Genomic DNA, 13,443 nt, shown 5'->3' with positions numbered 1-13,443 from the left:
GATTGCTCATCTGTAAAATGGGATAAAAGTACCACCTGAAGCTGGGCGCCTTGAGATGGCTCATGCCTGTAATCCCAGTGCTTTGGGAGGCCAAGGCAGAAGGATCACTTGAGGCCTAAAGTTCAAGACCAGCTTGGGTGATATAACAAGACCCCATCTCTACAAAAAATTCAAAAAAAAAAAAATAGCCAGTGTTGTGGTGCCCACCTGTAGTCCTAGCTACTTGGGAGGCTGAGGCAGGAGGATTGCTTAAGCTCAGGAGTTCAAGGTTTCAGAGAGCTATGATCACACCACTGCACTCCAGCCTGAGTGAGGGCAACCAAGCAAGACCTTGTCTCAAACAAACAAACAAATAAAACCAGTGCCACTTTAAGAGCTTACCGTGAAGGTTAAAAAATAATGTCTGTAATTCAGCTGGCCCAGTGTCCAAAAAGCAGTAAGTACATAATAACTGATAATTCAAACAAGACAAGCTCAGTCAAAATGCTTATAATATAGATTTAAGGAATCCTTGGTAAAAACCTCCATATGAGGCTAAAATCCTGGCATTTCCACTGACCAGATTTTCATTCTCTCAAGCAATTAAACAAATGGATCATGGCTTCTCTCAAGCTGAGATTGCCTTAGGTTGCTACATTCTTTCCACATCTATAGCAAATGTGAGATTTCTGCAAATCTCTTGCTTAAACCCCCTTTATTTAGAAATCCCACTTGCTTGCTCTTTGTGATGAGTTTAGGTTGGGGAGAAATATGTCCCTTCACATTTGTCCCTTATGTAACAATATAAAAGGAAGTTGTAATTGGATTTCACCACGGGTTCATCATTTGTGTCCCTGGGAAAATGTCTTTTTTTTTTTTTTTTTTTTTTTTTTTAACAAAAAGTCAAAATAGTCCTTCCATTTGCCAGAATTGATCCCAGGTATTCCTTATGGAGGTTTGCCACGGGCTTCAGGTGTGACCCCTCGGCATCTGTCCCCTAATCCCCAGTGGGCACTGCTAGTTCTGGCTCAGGACTCTTCACAATGGAAGAACCTCAGCTTCGGGGAGGCTGTAATCAGGGAGATAATATCTGGATATGCAGGTGGACGGGAGGCAGCAGTAAACTATAGGGAATCTAGGCTACGGGTCTGGAATTCCTCAGGAGTCAGTACGTACTCTACAAGGCAAAACAAGTACTAACCATTGTGAGACTAACTCCAATGAGATAAAGGCCAGAGAAAGAAGCATTCTCAGGAGAAAGGGCTCCCAGGGAGGGTGGAGCAGCAGGGGCTGCAGAAGATCCCTCTGCAGGGAGCACCTGCACACTGGCACCAAGCAAAGACATCTGAGTGCATGTTTCTGGGTGTGTGTGTGCATGCACGTGTACATTGGAATGAGAGTAATATCTGAATGTGTCTACATTGTGAATCCATGAATACTTAAATTATTATACTTAAATTATTGATACACTCTTTTTTAATTTTGGAAAAATTTCCTCATACATAACACACATTAATGGCCCAGCAGCTTGATTTATCAAGAGAGAAATCAATAAGCATATATTGAATGCTGACTTTGTCCAAGACACTGGGCAAATGGACTAGACATTGAAGATGGAGATAACAGCAGACCCAGCACTTGAATACTTTCATGTTGGCTTGGTTGAAATACTTGATTTCATTTTCAAAAAGACCACATCATTTTGACATAATTCAAGTTGTGTAACAGTTACAGGCTTACTTCACATATTATCTCTCTTTGGAATGTCCAAAAAAATCAGGTTATTGTTTTAGTAAGAGAAACAAAAAGTACTGCATATGCTTATGGAAAAACCTTAAACAATAGCCAAATATTTGCTAATTTTTATGGTTAATTGTTTGCAGTAAGTAAGTAACATCTCAATGATCTCACAGGGATCCAATAATTTTGCTGAGAAATTAATCTTTACCAGATAGATTCAATCTCCACTTTAAAATGTATAGAAAGCCTTCTAAAAGCCTCCTTTTTGGGAGTTAAACACTGGGCACTCATGGACATATAGAATGCCAACAATAGATACTGGGAATTACTGTGGGGAGCAAAGGTTAAACAACTATTGGGTACTATGCTTACTACCTAGTTGATGAGATGAGTTGTACCCAAACCTCAGCATCATGAAGTATATACACGTAACAAACCTGCACATGTACCTCCTGAATCTAAAATAAAAGTTGAAATTTTTTTTTAAAAACTCCAGTAATGGTAAATAAATAAAAATAAAAATCTTCCTTTTTATAAAAGGTATGTATTATTAAATCAAATAATTCAATTTTATTTTAGAAATCGAGAATACTTGTGATATTTTTTAAACTTTTCCTTAGAATAAATAAAATGCAGAATCCAAATATACCAAACTGAAAAGGAGTTTTAGTGGTCATCTATAAGCAAACAGAGGTCCCTGATGGAGAAATGAAGGCCCTGTTTCCCACGAGGTAGGAACTGTATCATTACAATGATTTTAATGTATTTTATTTCAATAAATCCATTCTAGTCAAAATACATATATGTTTATAGCACACACAGTCAGTGTAGACCTTATTAATAAAATTCAGTATAAACATCTTTGCAAAAAAAACTGTTATTTACACCCAGAAATTTTATTTCCTATCATCAAATACAGAGCAAACTGAATTTAGAAATCTGAATCCAACAAAGAATTTCGAAGAATCCACAATCCATTTTCTGTACCTAATTATTAAAGTTCAAGTGATAGATAATTATATAATCTTAAGAGAAAAGCAGATTATAAAATCTTACATCGAATCAATTATGTTCAAAAATGTATATAAAATACTCATATATACATACATCTTTATGTTTTCTGCATCTTCTAAATTTCCTACAATAAATACATAGAGAGCTATATTTAAAAAAAAACTACAGAACTATTTTGCAGTGAGATGTTTAGAGGCTTGGGCCATCATCTCAAAGAAAACATGTAAAAGAAAAATCCTTATTCCTTCTTATCCAATCAAAATGCTCACAATTTAAATTCCTAAGGGAATTCCACCACTCTGGAATTGTACTACTCGGTTTCCAGGTATCTACAACTCTCTCTGAAAGCAGACTTCTTTCAAGTTAATGCATTTCCTGTAAGAATGTTAGTTCTCATGTTCAATATATAAGCCATATCAATTTCAAAGACAAATAATATATCACACAAGAAAGTGTAAGAACTTTATGTCTTAAAAATTAAAGATACTGGATACAATTCCTTGAAGCATGCTTTGCAAAGTTTTCACAACAAAGTTTAAAATATAACATTTAATTTATTCTATATTGTAAAAATTTATCCTTTTTCATCATAGCCGTCAACTGAAATGGTTCACTAGCCTCTTAAACTTGGGGTTTTAATCATTTCTTAATTTAAACTGTGTTTCCACTTTCTCCTTATTGATAATGGCAATAAAACCTGAAGTGTTTACACGATCCATTCAACTAGTCAACACATTTATTGAGCAACCATTACAGGCAATATCTGTTGAAGGAATAAACATAGTAAGTGCTGAGTGTAGAGCAGTGAGCAATCAGACAAGGTAAAACTGCTGAAACAACTATAATAAACTCTACTATCAACTCTACTATAAACAACTCTACTCAAAAATAGTACTTTTCCAAGCTGAAGAATAAGAGGGAAAAGAAACATGCAACAACCTAATGCCAAGGTTTTAAAATCCTTGAAAATGCAAATTCTAGTATCCATCTGGAAAATATATTTATTCTCTACCTTTCACCAGTGCATTTCACAGCTGCTTCTGAAGCTGTATTCCACTAAAAGGTATGCTTGATCATGACTGGATTTTACACTGGATTGGTTTTTCCAAAGGAAACAAATGGCTTACATTGGATTTTCCAAAGGAAACAAACAGAAAAGATCAGGGAAGAACTTAAAAAAGCATAAAGTTTAAGAAGAAGTATTTAACGTATCCATTCAGCAATCGCTCATTATCTTCCTACTGTGAACAAGACGCTAGGCAGTGCTGGGAATACAGGCAACAGACTAATTTGGAGAAGAAAAATTCCTTATGACAAGCAGACTCCACTCCACCCAGCTTTCTTTTTCATATAACAAATATTTAATGGAAACGATTATTCAATTATTTCTGTATCAATGAATTTTCATTATACATAAATCAGTCACTTGTTGAGCTGGCCAAAAATCTGGGGGAGGATCCAATTTTGAGTGGAGAAAGTGAACTTTTCAACTGCGACACCCATCTTGCAGCCTATAAAAGTTTAGCTTTCTGGCTTGCTGGCACAACTTCCTCTCCAGTTGTGGCCACCTTCCCCAGGCCATGGATCTCTCCAACAACACCATGTCACTCTCAGTGCGCACCCCCGGACTGTCCCGGCGGCTCTCCTCGCAGAGCGTGATAGCAGGCAGACCCAGGGGCATGTCTGCTTCCAGTGTTGGAAGTGGTTACGGGGGAAGTGCCTTTGGCTTTGGAGCCAGCTGTGGGGGAGGCTTTTCTGCTGCTTCCATGTTTGGTTCTAGTTCTGGCTTTGGGGGTGGCTCCGGAAGTTCCATGGCAGGAGGACTGGGTGCTGGTTATGGGAGAGCCCTGGGTGGAGGTGGCTTTGGAGGGCTGGGGATGGGATTTGGGGGCAGCCCAGGAGGTGGCTCTCTAGGTATTCTCTCGGGCAATGATGGAGGCCTTCTTTCTGGATCAGAAAAAGAAACCATGCAAAATCTTAATGATAGATTAGCTTCCTACCTGGATAAGGTGCGAGCTCTAGAAGAGGCTAATACTGAGCTAGAAAACAAAATTCGAGAATGGTATGAAACACGAGGAACTGGGACTGGAGATGCTTCACAGGGCGATTACAGCAAATATTATCCACTGATTGAAGACCTCAGGAATAAGGTAAGATGATCTCTTTTGGAGGGGCTTTGGGATTTTTTTTTTCCTTTTTACTGTTACAATGTTTTACGGTGATAATCACCTACAACTTTGATATTTTCCAATTTGGCTGTACTTGCAGCAATTTTCTCATCCCAGGTTGTTTCATTCCACTTTATCATTTACCAAGAAATGATTGTATTTCCATTATCTTTCTGTAGGAAATCTGCATTTCTTTACTTCTCAATATTATACAGATATTGTCTTAGAAAAATGAAACTGTCTTAAACTCTAAATAAAACAGCATTTAACATCACCATTTTTACCTTTGTGTCAAAAATATATTTGTATAATACTAGTTTTTCAGGGCTTCAATCTTGTGTGTGTCCCTCTCTTTTGCCAGATCATTTCAGCCAGCATTGGAAATGCCCAGCTCCTCTTGCAGATTGACAACGCAAGACTGGCTGCCGAGGACTTCAGGATGAAGTGAGTGGAATAAACTGAAGATCGTGGGCGTGTCCCACCATGTCTTCTGCCCTACTATCCTGCCTTCATTGATATAAAATCTTCTGAAGTTCACATACTCCATATATTTACTGGTTTGGTAAATTCACATAGGGTGTTCTAGAAAGTAATTAGAATCTAATGCAATTCAGATTAAATGTCCTTAAATTATAAGTTACTTAAACCCAGGGCTATGGATCATGATATTTGTAGTGTGCTATTGACTCAACTCATGATGTGACTGACACCATAATTCTACCGGTGTCCTAAACCTCAATTTTCTTTTTTTTTTCTGAGACAGAGTCTCACTCTGTCACCCAGGCTGGAGTGCAGTGATGCAATCTCGGCTCACTGCAACCCCTGCCTCCCAGGTTCAAGTGATTCTCTTGCCTCAGCCTCCCGAGTAGCTGGGATTACAGGCGCCTGCCACCGAGCCCAGCTAATTATTGTATTTTTAGTAGAGACAGGGTTTCACTGTCTTGGCCAGGCTGGTCTCGAACTCCTGACCTCATGATCCACCCGCCTCTAAACATCAATTTTCAATGTATCAACCATTGTTTTCCTGATGACACATACAATGGAAAGATTAATCATGTACTAATTTTTATATTCCTTCCTCCTTTTCCATGCTCAACTCTCCCAGACACGGGTAAGAAATACTAATTTCCTTTTTGCTTCACAAAATTTCCACACAGGAAGTTGCAATGGCCATGGTCCTGAAACTGTAAAATCTTAGTAAAAGCCACTAAAGAAGTATCAGTGTTTTAAGTTAAATCATGAAGGACGTTAAGCAAAAAGAGTAACTTATTTTCAACTGCTCTTAGAAATTCCACTTAGAGAGGGGCTGCTGCTATTTACAGCCACGGCAGCCAGCCAAAGGGAAAATTATTCCCTGGGATGCTGTGGTATTGGGATTCATCGCTGGTAGGAAAGTATTCCCTTATTATTTTTTCACTTTTCTTCTCCTCTCCAACTGAATGGTAAACAATGGTGGAAAAAAAGGAAAGGAAAAACACAAAAGCAAAAACTGCATCATACACTGCAATGCTGCCATTATTAAGTAGGTGCACAGATTTAAGCAAGAAATAGCCCTGAAGATCAGTGGCCTTGTTCAAATGGTTGTGTTGATTCCCTCAACTGCTTTGCACTTGGTTTTCAGGTACGAGAATGAACTGGCCCTGCGCCAGGGCGTAGAGGCCGACATCAATGGCCTGCGTCGGGTGCTGGACGAGCTGACCCTGACCAGGACCGACCTGGAGATGCAGATCGAAAGCCTGAACGAGGAGCTGGCCTACATGAAGAAGAACCACGAGGACGTGAGTCAGGCAGGGCAGCCTCACTCAGCTACTTTTTTTTTTTTTCTCCCAGACCCAAAAATTACAATTTCAAATTTAGAAATCTGGAGTCAGGACAAGCGTGGAGAATACATTGACTCCCTGTTAAAATGCCATTTGTTTTAGATTTCTGTGTGATGTGTGTATGGTGTGTGTGTGTGATGTGTGTGTGGTGGTGGTGGTGATGGTCGTTCCTGCTAAGGCTTAACAAATTAGAGGCACTTTCTGATTTTGTCATTTTCATTATAAGGCAATGACAATAGGAATGCTAACTGTCCTAATTCAGTGATTAAAAAAAAAACTGAGTATTTTAAAAGTTAAAAGTCTACCAATAGTATATAATGTTTTGTATGTCAGAGAAACTGGTTATACTTAGCATAGTGCACACCAGAAAACTCTGATGTGTCATGGTGCATATTGGAGGCTAGGTAGGGAAGGGACGCTGGCAATAGGAAGTTTCTACTAGATTTTCAATGATTGTGGCACAAACAGCGTGCAAGCCCAGGTACTGTCTGCAGCCCTCGGTTTGGCAGCTGTAGGTGAAAACCCCAGTGAGTGTACGCCAGGCCTCCTTTCATGTAAAGGCCGTGGTCCCTGAAGAAGCAGAGCCAACTTACCCATTAGGCACAGCAGGCACTGCTCCCAGGGTCTGTGGTAATTTCAGGGACCCATGACTATGTCTTAAGTTCTTGTAAAATCAGAAGAAAAATATGAATTTTTAGGTTAAAAAAGTTTTAATATATTACATTAATATATTTGTCTTTATACCAACAGTCATAAGATAGAATTTTTAAGAGTGTGTGTGTGTGTGTGTGTGTGTGTGTAGGAAGGGGCCCAGGAGGACAAAAGTATCCAGGGCCCACGAAAGTCACAATGGACCCCTGTGCCCCTCTCTCTCACATGCTGTCCCCAGGAGCTCCAAAGCTTCCGGGTGGGCGGCCCAGGCGAGGTCAGCGTAGAAATGGACGCTGCCCCGGGAGTGGACCTCACCAGGCTCCTCAACGATATGCGGGCGCAGTATGAAACCATCGCTGAGCAGAATCGGAAGGACGCTGAAGCCTGGTTCATTGAAAAGGTAACACAAACAACAAAGGCTTTTGATACATTCGCAGAAAGGCCTGCGAGCGAGCTCAGCGCTCAAGTCCCCTGGCTGTCTTTGCTGTTGCAGAGCGGGGAGCTCCGGAAGGAGATTAGCACCAACACCGAGCAGCTTCAGTCCAGCAAGAGCGAGGTCACCGACCTGCGTCGCACCTTTCAGAACCTGGAAATCGAGCTGCAGTCCCAGCTCGCCATGGTAGGCTCGTGCGCAGACGCAGCATCCTTTGGACTTCCAAAGAAAATACTGCATCCAAATTACATCAGCTGTTGGCTACCCTCCTCTTTTTGGTCCCCTCCATCGTTATTTCTATACCATTTCCCTCCCACGTGCAGAAGAAATCCCTGGAGGACTCGTTGGCCGAAGCCGAGGGCGATTACTGTGCGCAGCTGTCCCAGGTGCAGCAACTCATCAGCAACCTAGAGGCACAGCTGCTCCAGGTGCGCGCGGACGCAGAACGCCAGAACGTGGACCACCAGCGGCTGCTGAATGTCAAGGCCCGCCTGGAGCTGGAGATTGAGACCTACCGCCGCCTGCTGGACGGGGAGGCCCAAGGGTGAGCAGACAACGGAGGCTGTAAACACCTCCAGGGGCTAACCAAGAGTGGGCAGCAGAAATAGAAGGAATGGGGTTTTAGTTGACAGAAAAGCAAACAAACAAACACAAGTCTAGTAAAGATATGCCTGGGATTTACTAAATGCTCTACACTTTGCAAAGTGTTTTCACCCATTGTCTTACTTGATAATTCATAAAATGCTGCAATGGACAAAGGCACCACGGTCAGAAACAGTTTGTAAATGAGTACTCCCTGTACTATAAAAGTCACTCACTCAATTTCTGATATTAAAGACCTGATGATAAGGACACATAGTAGCCACCTGAACCATCTATTCTAACAAGCTTTCCAAAAGTGATCAGAGTCTGCACTAGTTGGAAGAACTCAGGCCTACAAATTGGGAAATCTGATTTCTCAGACCAGATCTTCCATTAAAACCCAGGTTGCTTCACTTTTTGAGGTCATCTCCTTTGTTTTCTTACAGTGATGGTTTGGAGGAAAGTTTATTTGTGACAGACTCCAAATCACAAGCACAGTCAACTGATTCCTCTAAAGGTATGCAGAAACCCTAGAATCACTTAGAATAAGTCAGAATCACATTTATTAATGCAAAACCTGTAAGATCTCATTGAATACTGCATTATTATTAATTTTAATTTAAAGCACATTTATATTCTGAGCCAAGGAAAAACATTTATGCATTCCTGCACAAAATGAGTAGTCTGTACTGTATTAAAACTTGTGGCAGCCTGGGCACGGTGGCTCATGCCTGTAATCTCATAGCTTCGGGAAGCTGAGGTGGGAGGATCACTTGACGCCAGGAGTTCGTGACCCACCTGGGCAATAGCGAGACCCCATCTCTACAAAAAACTCGAGAAAAAAATAGCTGGGTGTGGTGGTGTATGCCTGTGATCTCGGCTACTCTGGAGGCTGAGGCAGGAGGACCGCTTGAGCCCAGGAGTTAGAGGTTATAGGGAACTATGATCATGCCACTGCATTCCGACCTGCGCAACAGAGCCAGACCGTGTCTCTAAGAAAATTAAAATTAAAATTAAAAAATAAAAAAATTGGCAATCTCAGGTGGGAAAAAAACCTACTCTGCTACAAGGTATTATGATCACCATAACCACCTTTGAAATGTTTTCTTAAAAAAAGTTTTCATATATGTACAAGGCAACACTGAATACATTTCATTTTCATTGGATAAAACACATTTTTGAGAAGTAAAATTTACTTTTGAAAGTTTAATTAGATGGATTGTATCAACCAATGCTTAATTTAGAAGCCTACATTAAACAACCAGTGTTGGATTAATATTTGAAACACTAACCTTTTCCCCCTTATTCCATTTTTATCTTTAGACCCAACCAAAACCCGAAAAATCAAGACAGTTGTGCAGGAGATGGTGAATGGTGAGGTGGTCTCATCTCAAGTTCAGGAAATTGAAGAACTAATGTAAAATTTCACAAGACCTGCCCCATGTTTGGTTCCTTAGGAAGAAGAAATTTACAAATAGAAATTATTCCTTTCAGAGTAACATGCTGTATTACTTCAATCTCTATTTTTGTCTGTTCCATTTTCTTTGGATTCCCTATTCACATTGAATCCTTTTTGCCCTTCTGAAACAATATTCAGTCACAAGTCATTTTGATCATGTTGGTCTTTGTAACAAATCAAAATTACCTTATATCTTTCTGGACCTGGAGTAGTCTTTTAATGAACTTTCTTCTGGTAACCTGGAATATTTTTTAATCATAGAGCTTTAATCAAGTAGTATTGTTTTAATAGAGTTAATTGTAATAAAAGATGAATGGTAATAGTATGAAATATATGCCTTATTGACTCCAACAAGAATGTCAAGAGCATAGAGAGAAGTTTTTGAAATACTACTAATAAAATAGAGGCTGGGAGTAATGACTCACACCTATAATCCCAGCACTTTGGGAGGCTGAGAGGCAAGATGATTGCTTGAGGCCAGGAGTTCGAGACCAGCCTGGACAACATAGAGAGACCCCCATCTCTACAAAACATTAATAATAATAATAATGATAATGTAGATAAAAACTGGGATGAAGATGTCAGGGTTTGAGGATTAAGTTAAAAGAAGATTCTTTTAGAAGTTCTGGCCTTTTTATGTAAGCCCATCAAGGTTGTAGCAAAATTATATTGTCTACTACAGCAGTTGAGAGTTGTCCTGTTCATTTTCTAGCACCATTGTTCATGCAGTCAAGAAACGCTGAGCCCCTACAGTGTGCCAGATTGGAGGCTCAGTGATGAATATGATATGGTCCTTGCCTTGAGGATCTCACGGTTGAGGACACAGATAAACACCTACCAAGAATGGTGATACAGTGAGATCTGTTGAATGGAAGTTCAAAGGGCTGGGCGCCATGGCTCACGCCTGTAATCCCAGCACTTTGGGAGGCTGAGGCGGGTGGATCACGAGCTCAAGAGATCAAGACCATCCTGGCCAACATGGTGAAACCCCATCTCAACTAAAAATACAAAAATTAGCCAGGTGCAATGGCAGGTGGCTGTAATCCCAGCTACTCAGGAGGCTGAGGCAGAAGAATCACTTGAACCTGGGAGGCGGAGGTTGCAGTGAGCCGAGATTGCACCACTGCACTCCAGCGTGGCAATAGAGTGAGACTCTGTCTCAAAAAAAAAGAAAGAAAAGAACTTCAAAGGACACATGGAAGGAGAAGTGAACAATTTTCCAGGAGGGGCAATGAAATGCTACATAAAGAAATCATCCAGGCAGACGAGGGAGAAAGGCAACAGGGCAAATACATGTGAAAAGACAGAGGGTGTGAACAAACATTGTTCTGCTCTCCTTTCTCCTAGCTGACAGCAGTGAGGCCCAGGGTGGGGTCTCCACTGGGGCAGGTCAGACCCACAAGTCAATAACAGAAATCATGTTCTGCATTAGGGAAAAAGGCAGCCAAAGTCTCAGCCTGAGTAGATGGTGGTTCAACATGGGTTGCCAAATTCAAAACTCTAAAAGGAAAATGGGCAAAATTCAATGATTAAAAGCCTGGCCTCTAACATCACACTGGCTTCAATTTCTGGCTCTGCTACTTAATAACAGGTAACTTAACCTCTGTGTTCCTCAGTTTCTTAAAGTGGAAATGATAGCGATGACTGCACCTGCTTCACGGCATGGGTTTTGTGAAGATGAAATGAGGTCGTGTACCTAAAGCACTAGGAACCTGGAAACTATTGGCACCTAGAAAGTACTCAATATTTGTGTCTTATTATTATTTACTGTATAAAACCAAAGTGGGATGAAGAAACAAGGAGACGTGGTGAATAAGGAGTGTCAAAGGAGCAGAAGGGAGAGGGAGGAGTTGTGCTAGACAAGAGGAATTCCAGAGCTGAGTCCAAAAGCCAATGGCTAGTCAGCCAACTTAAGCTGATTTGCTTCAGTATGCAGCTTTTCCTTTTAATGTTATTTATGTGGCCAGATGCAATGGCTCATGTCTGTAATCCCAACACTTTGGGAGGCCGACATGGGCAGATTGCTTGAGCCCAGGAATTCAAGACCAGCCTGGACAACATGGCAAACTCTGTCTCTACAAAAAAAAAAAAAAAATTAATCGGGCGTGGGGGTGCACACCTGTAGTCCCAGCTACTTGGGAGGCTGAGGTGGGAGGATTACCTGAGCCTGGCGAGGTCAAGAATGCAGTGAGTTGTTATCGTGCCACTGCACTCCAGCCTGGGCAACAGAGTAAGACCCTGTCTCAAGAAAAAGAAAAGAAAAAAATATTTTTTAATAGTTTCAGATCCTCCACTCATCTCACTTTATCATATGCTCAGCTCTCTTTGTCTAGCCCTCACCTTCCAGCACACATCCTAGGGCAACCTTTACCTTTCAGACTCAAAAGGATTATCAAGGCCTCTGAACAAGGTCCACAGCCCCCAAGTAATAAATAAAGGATTATACTTCCCTGGTGCTCAAAAGTGTCTGCAAATAGTTACTGCTTTAAATAACATCTGTTTTCCTTACAACTACATAAGAATGGTGTGAGACTCAAAGGGGAAAGGATTTTGCACAAGTATAAATGCAGGGGTCATTTATTAGCTAGTACCATAGTTTCTCAGCATTCCCTTCTGTTGGAAATTTTTTACCACAAAGCTCCCAGAGCCATCACTCTGTAGGCAGCTTTTTCTCAGACTTCTCTCTGTGACTGAATGTTGGCTCAATCCTCTTGTCTTCTCTCTATACTTCCTCCCCAGGTAACCTCATCTAATCCCTCCCCAGCCTCTCCTCCCTGATCTAATCCCACGGGTTTTTTTGTTTGTTTGTTTGTTTGTTTGAGAGGGAGTCTCGCTCTGTTGCCCAGGCTGGAGTGCAATGGTGTGATCTTGACTCACTGCAACCTCCACCTCCCAGGTTCAAGCGATTCTTCTGCCTCAGCCTCCTGAGTAGCTAGAGCTACAGGCACGCACCACCACACCCAGCTAATTTTTGTAGTTTTGGTAGAGACAGGGTTTTGCCATGTTGGCCAGGATGGTCTCCATCTCTTGAACTCATGATCTGCCCACCCTCGGCCTCCCAAAGTGCTGGGATTACAGGCGTGAGCCACTGCACCTGGCCAATCCCATGGTTTTAAATACCATCTACACATTGGTGACTTGTGGCAGCCTCCAGGTTGGCTCCAGTGATCCCTGCCTCCTGGTCTTCATTCCCTTGTGTAGTTCCTTCCCACAATGAATGAGGAGCAGATTTATTGAAGAAGTGATAGTATATGACCTCCAAAGATAGGTCACAAAAGCCTTTCAGTTCTTCCTTGGTCTCCTGGACTGTACGGTCTCGGGAAAGTCAGCTACCAGCAAGGTTATATCATGGGGGAAAAAACTATCTGAAAAAAAATTCGTGATTTCACAAAATTTCCCACTGAAGCTCCAATGGCTAGGATTTCATGGCACAGCCAGCAAGACTCAAATAATAGTCCTTTTCTGATACTATCTCGGCCAAAATATCCTATAAGTCTTCACCTGGCAAAGGAAGCATTACATTTCTTATTATGTAACTTCACTTTGCCCTGTTCTCACTGACAAGAAATGCAACTAGCACGGCATCTATCAGTCCCT

General features: G+C 41.3%; 1 protein-coding gene across 1 annotated transcript; it reads left to right on the top strand.

Annotated features, from left to right (window-relative positions):
* Positions 1 to 4,215: 4,215 nt before the first annotated feature.
* Positions 4,216 to 10,166, top strand: KRT12 (keratin 12). Its single transcript, XM_054457877.2, has 8 exons — positions 4,216 to 4,883; positions 5,263 to 5,345; positions 6,523 to 6,679; positions 7,611 to 7,772; positions 7,866 to 7,991; positions 8,129 to 8,349; positions 8,834 to 8,904; positions 9,711 to 10,166. The coding sequence occupies exons 1-8, from the start codon at positions 4,314 to 4,316 to the stop codon at positions 9,806 to 9,808; spliced, it is 1,488 nt and encodes a 495-aa protein (XP_054313852.1). The 5' UTR covers positions 4,216 to 4,313; the 3' UTR covers positions 9,809 to 10,166.
* Positions 10,167 to 13,443: the final 3,277 nt, after the last annotated feature.

Source organism: Pongo pygmaeus, chromosome 19 (genome assembly GCF_028885625.2).
Source record: "Pongo pygmaeus isolate AG05252 chromosome 19, NHGRI_mPonPyg2-v2.0_pri, whole genome shotgun sequence".
NCBI lineage: Eukaryota > Metazoa > Chordata > Mammalia > Primates > Hominidae > Pongo > Pongo pygmaeus.
Note: the sequence above shows the minus strand (reverse complement) of the source record. Positions and strands in the feature narration are given on the sequence as shown.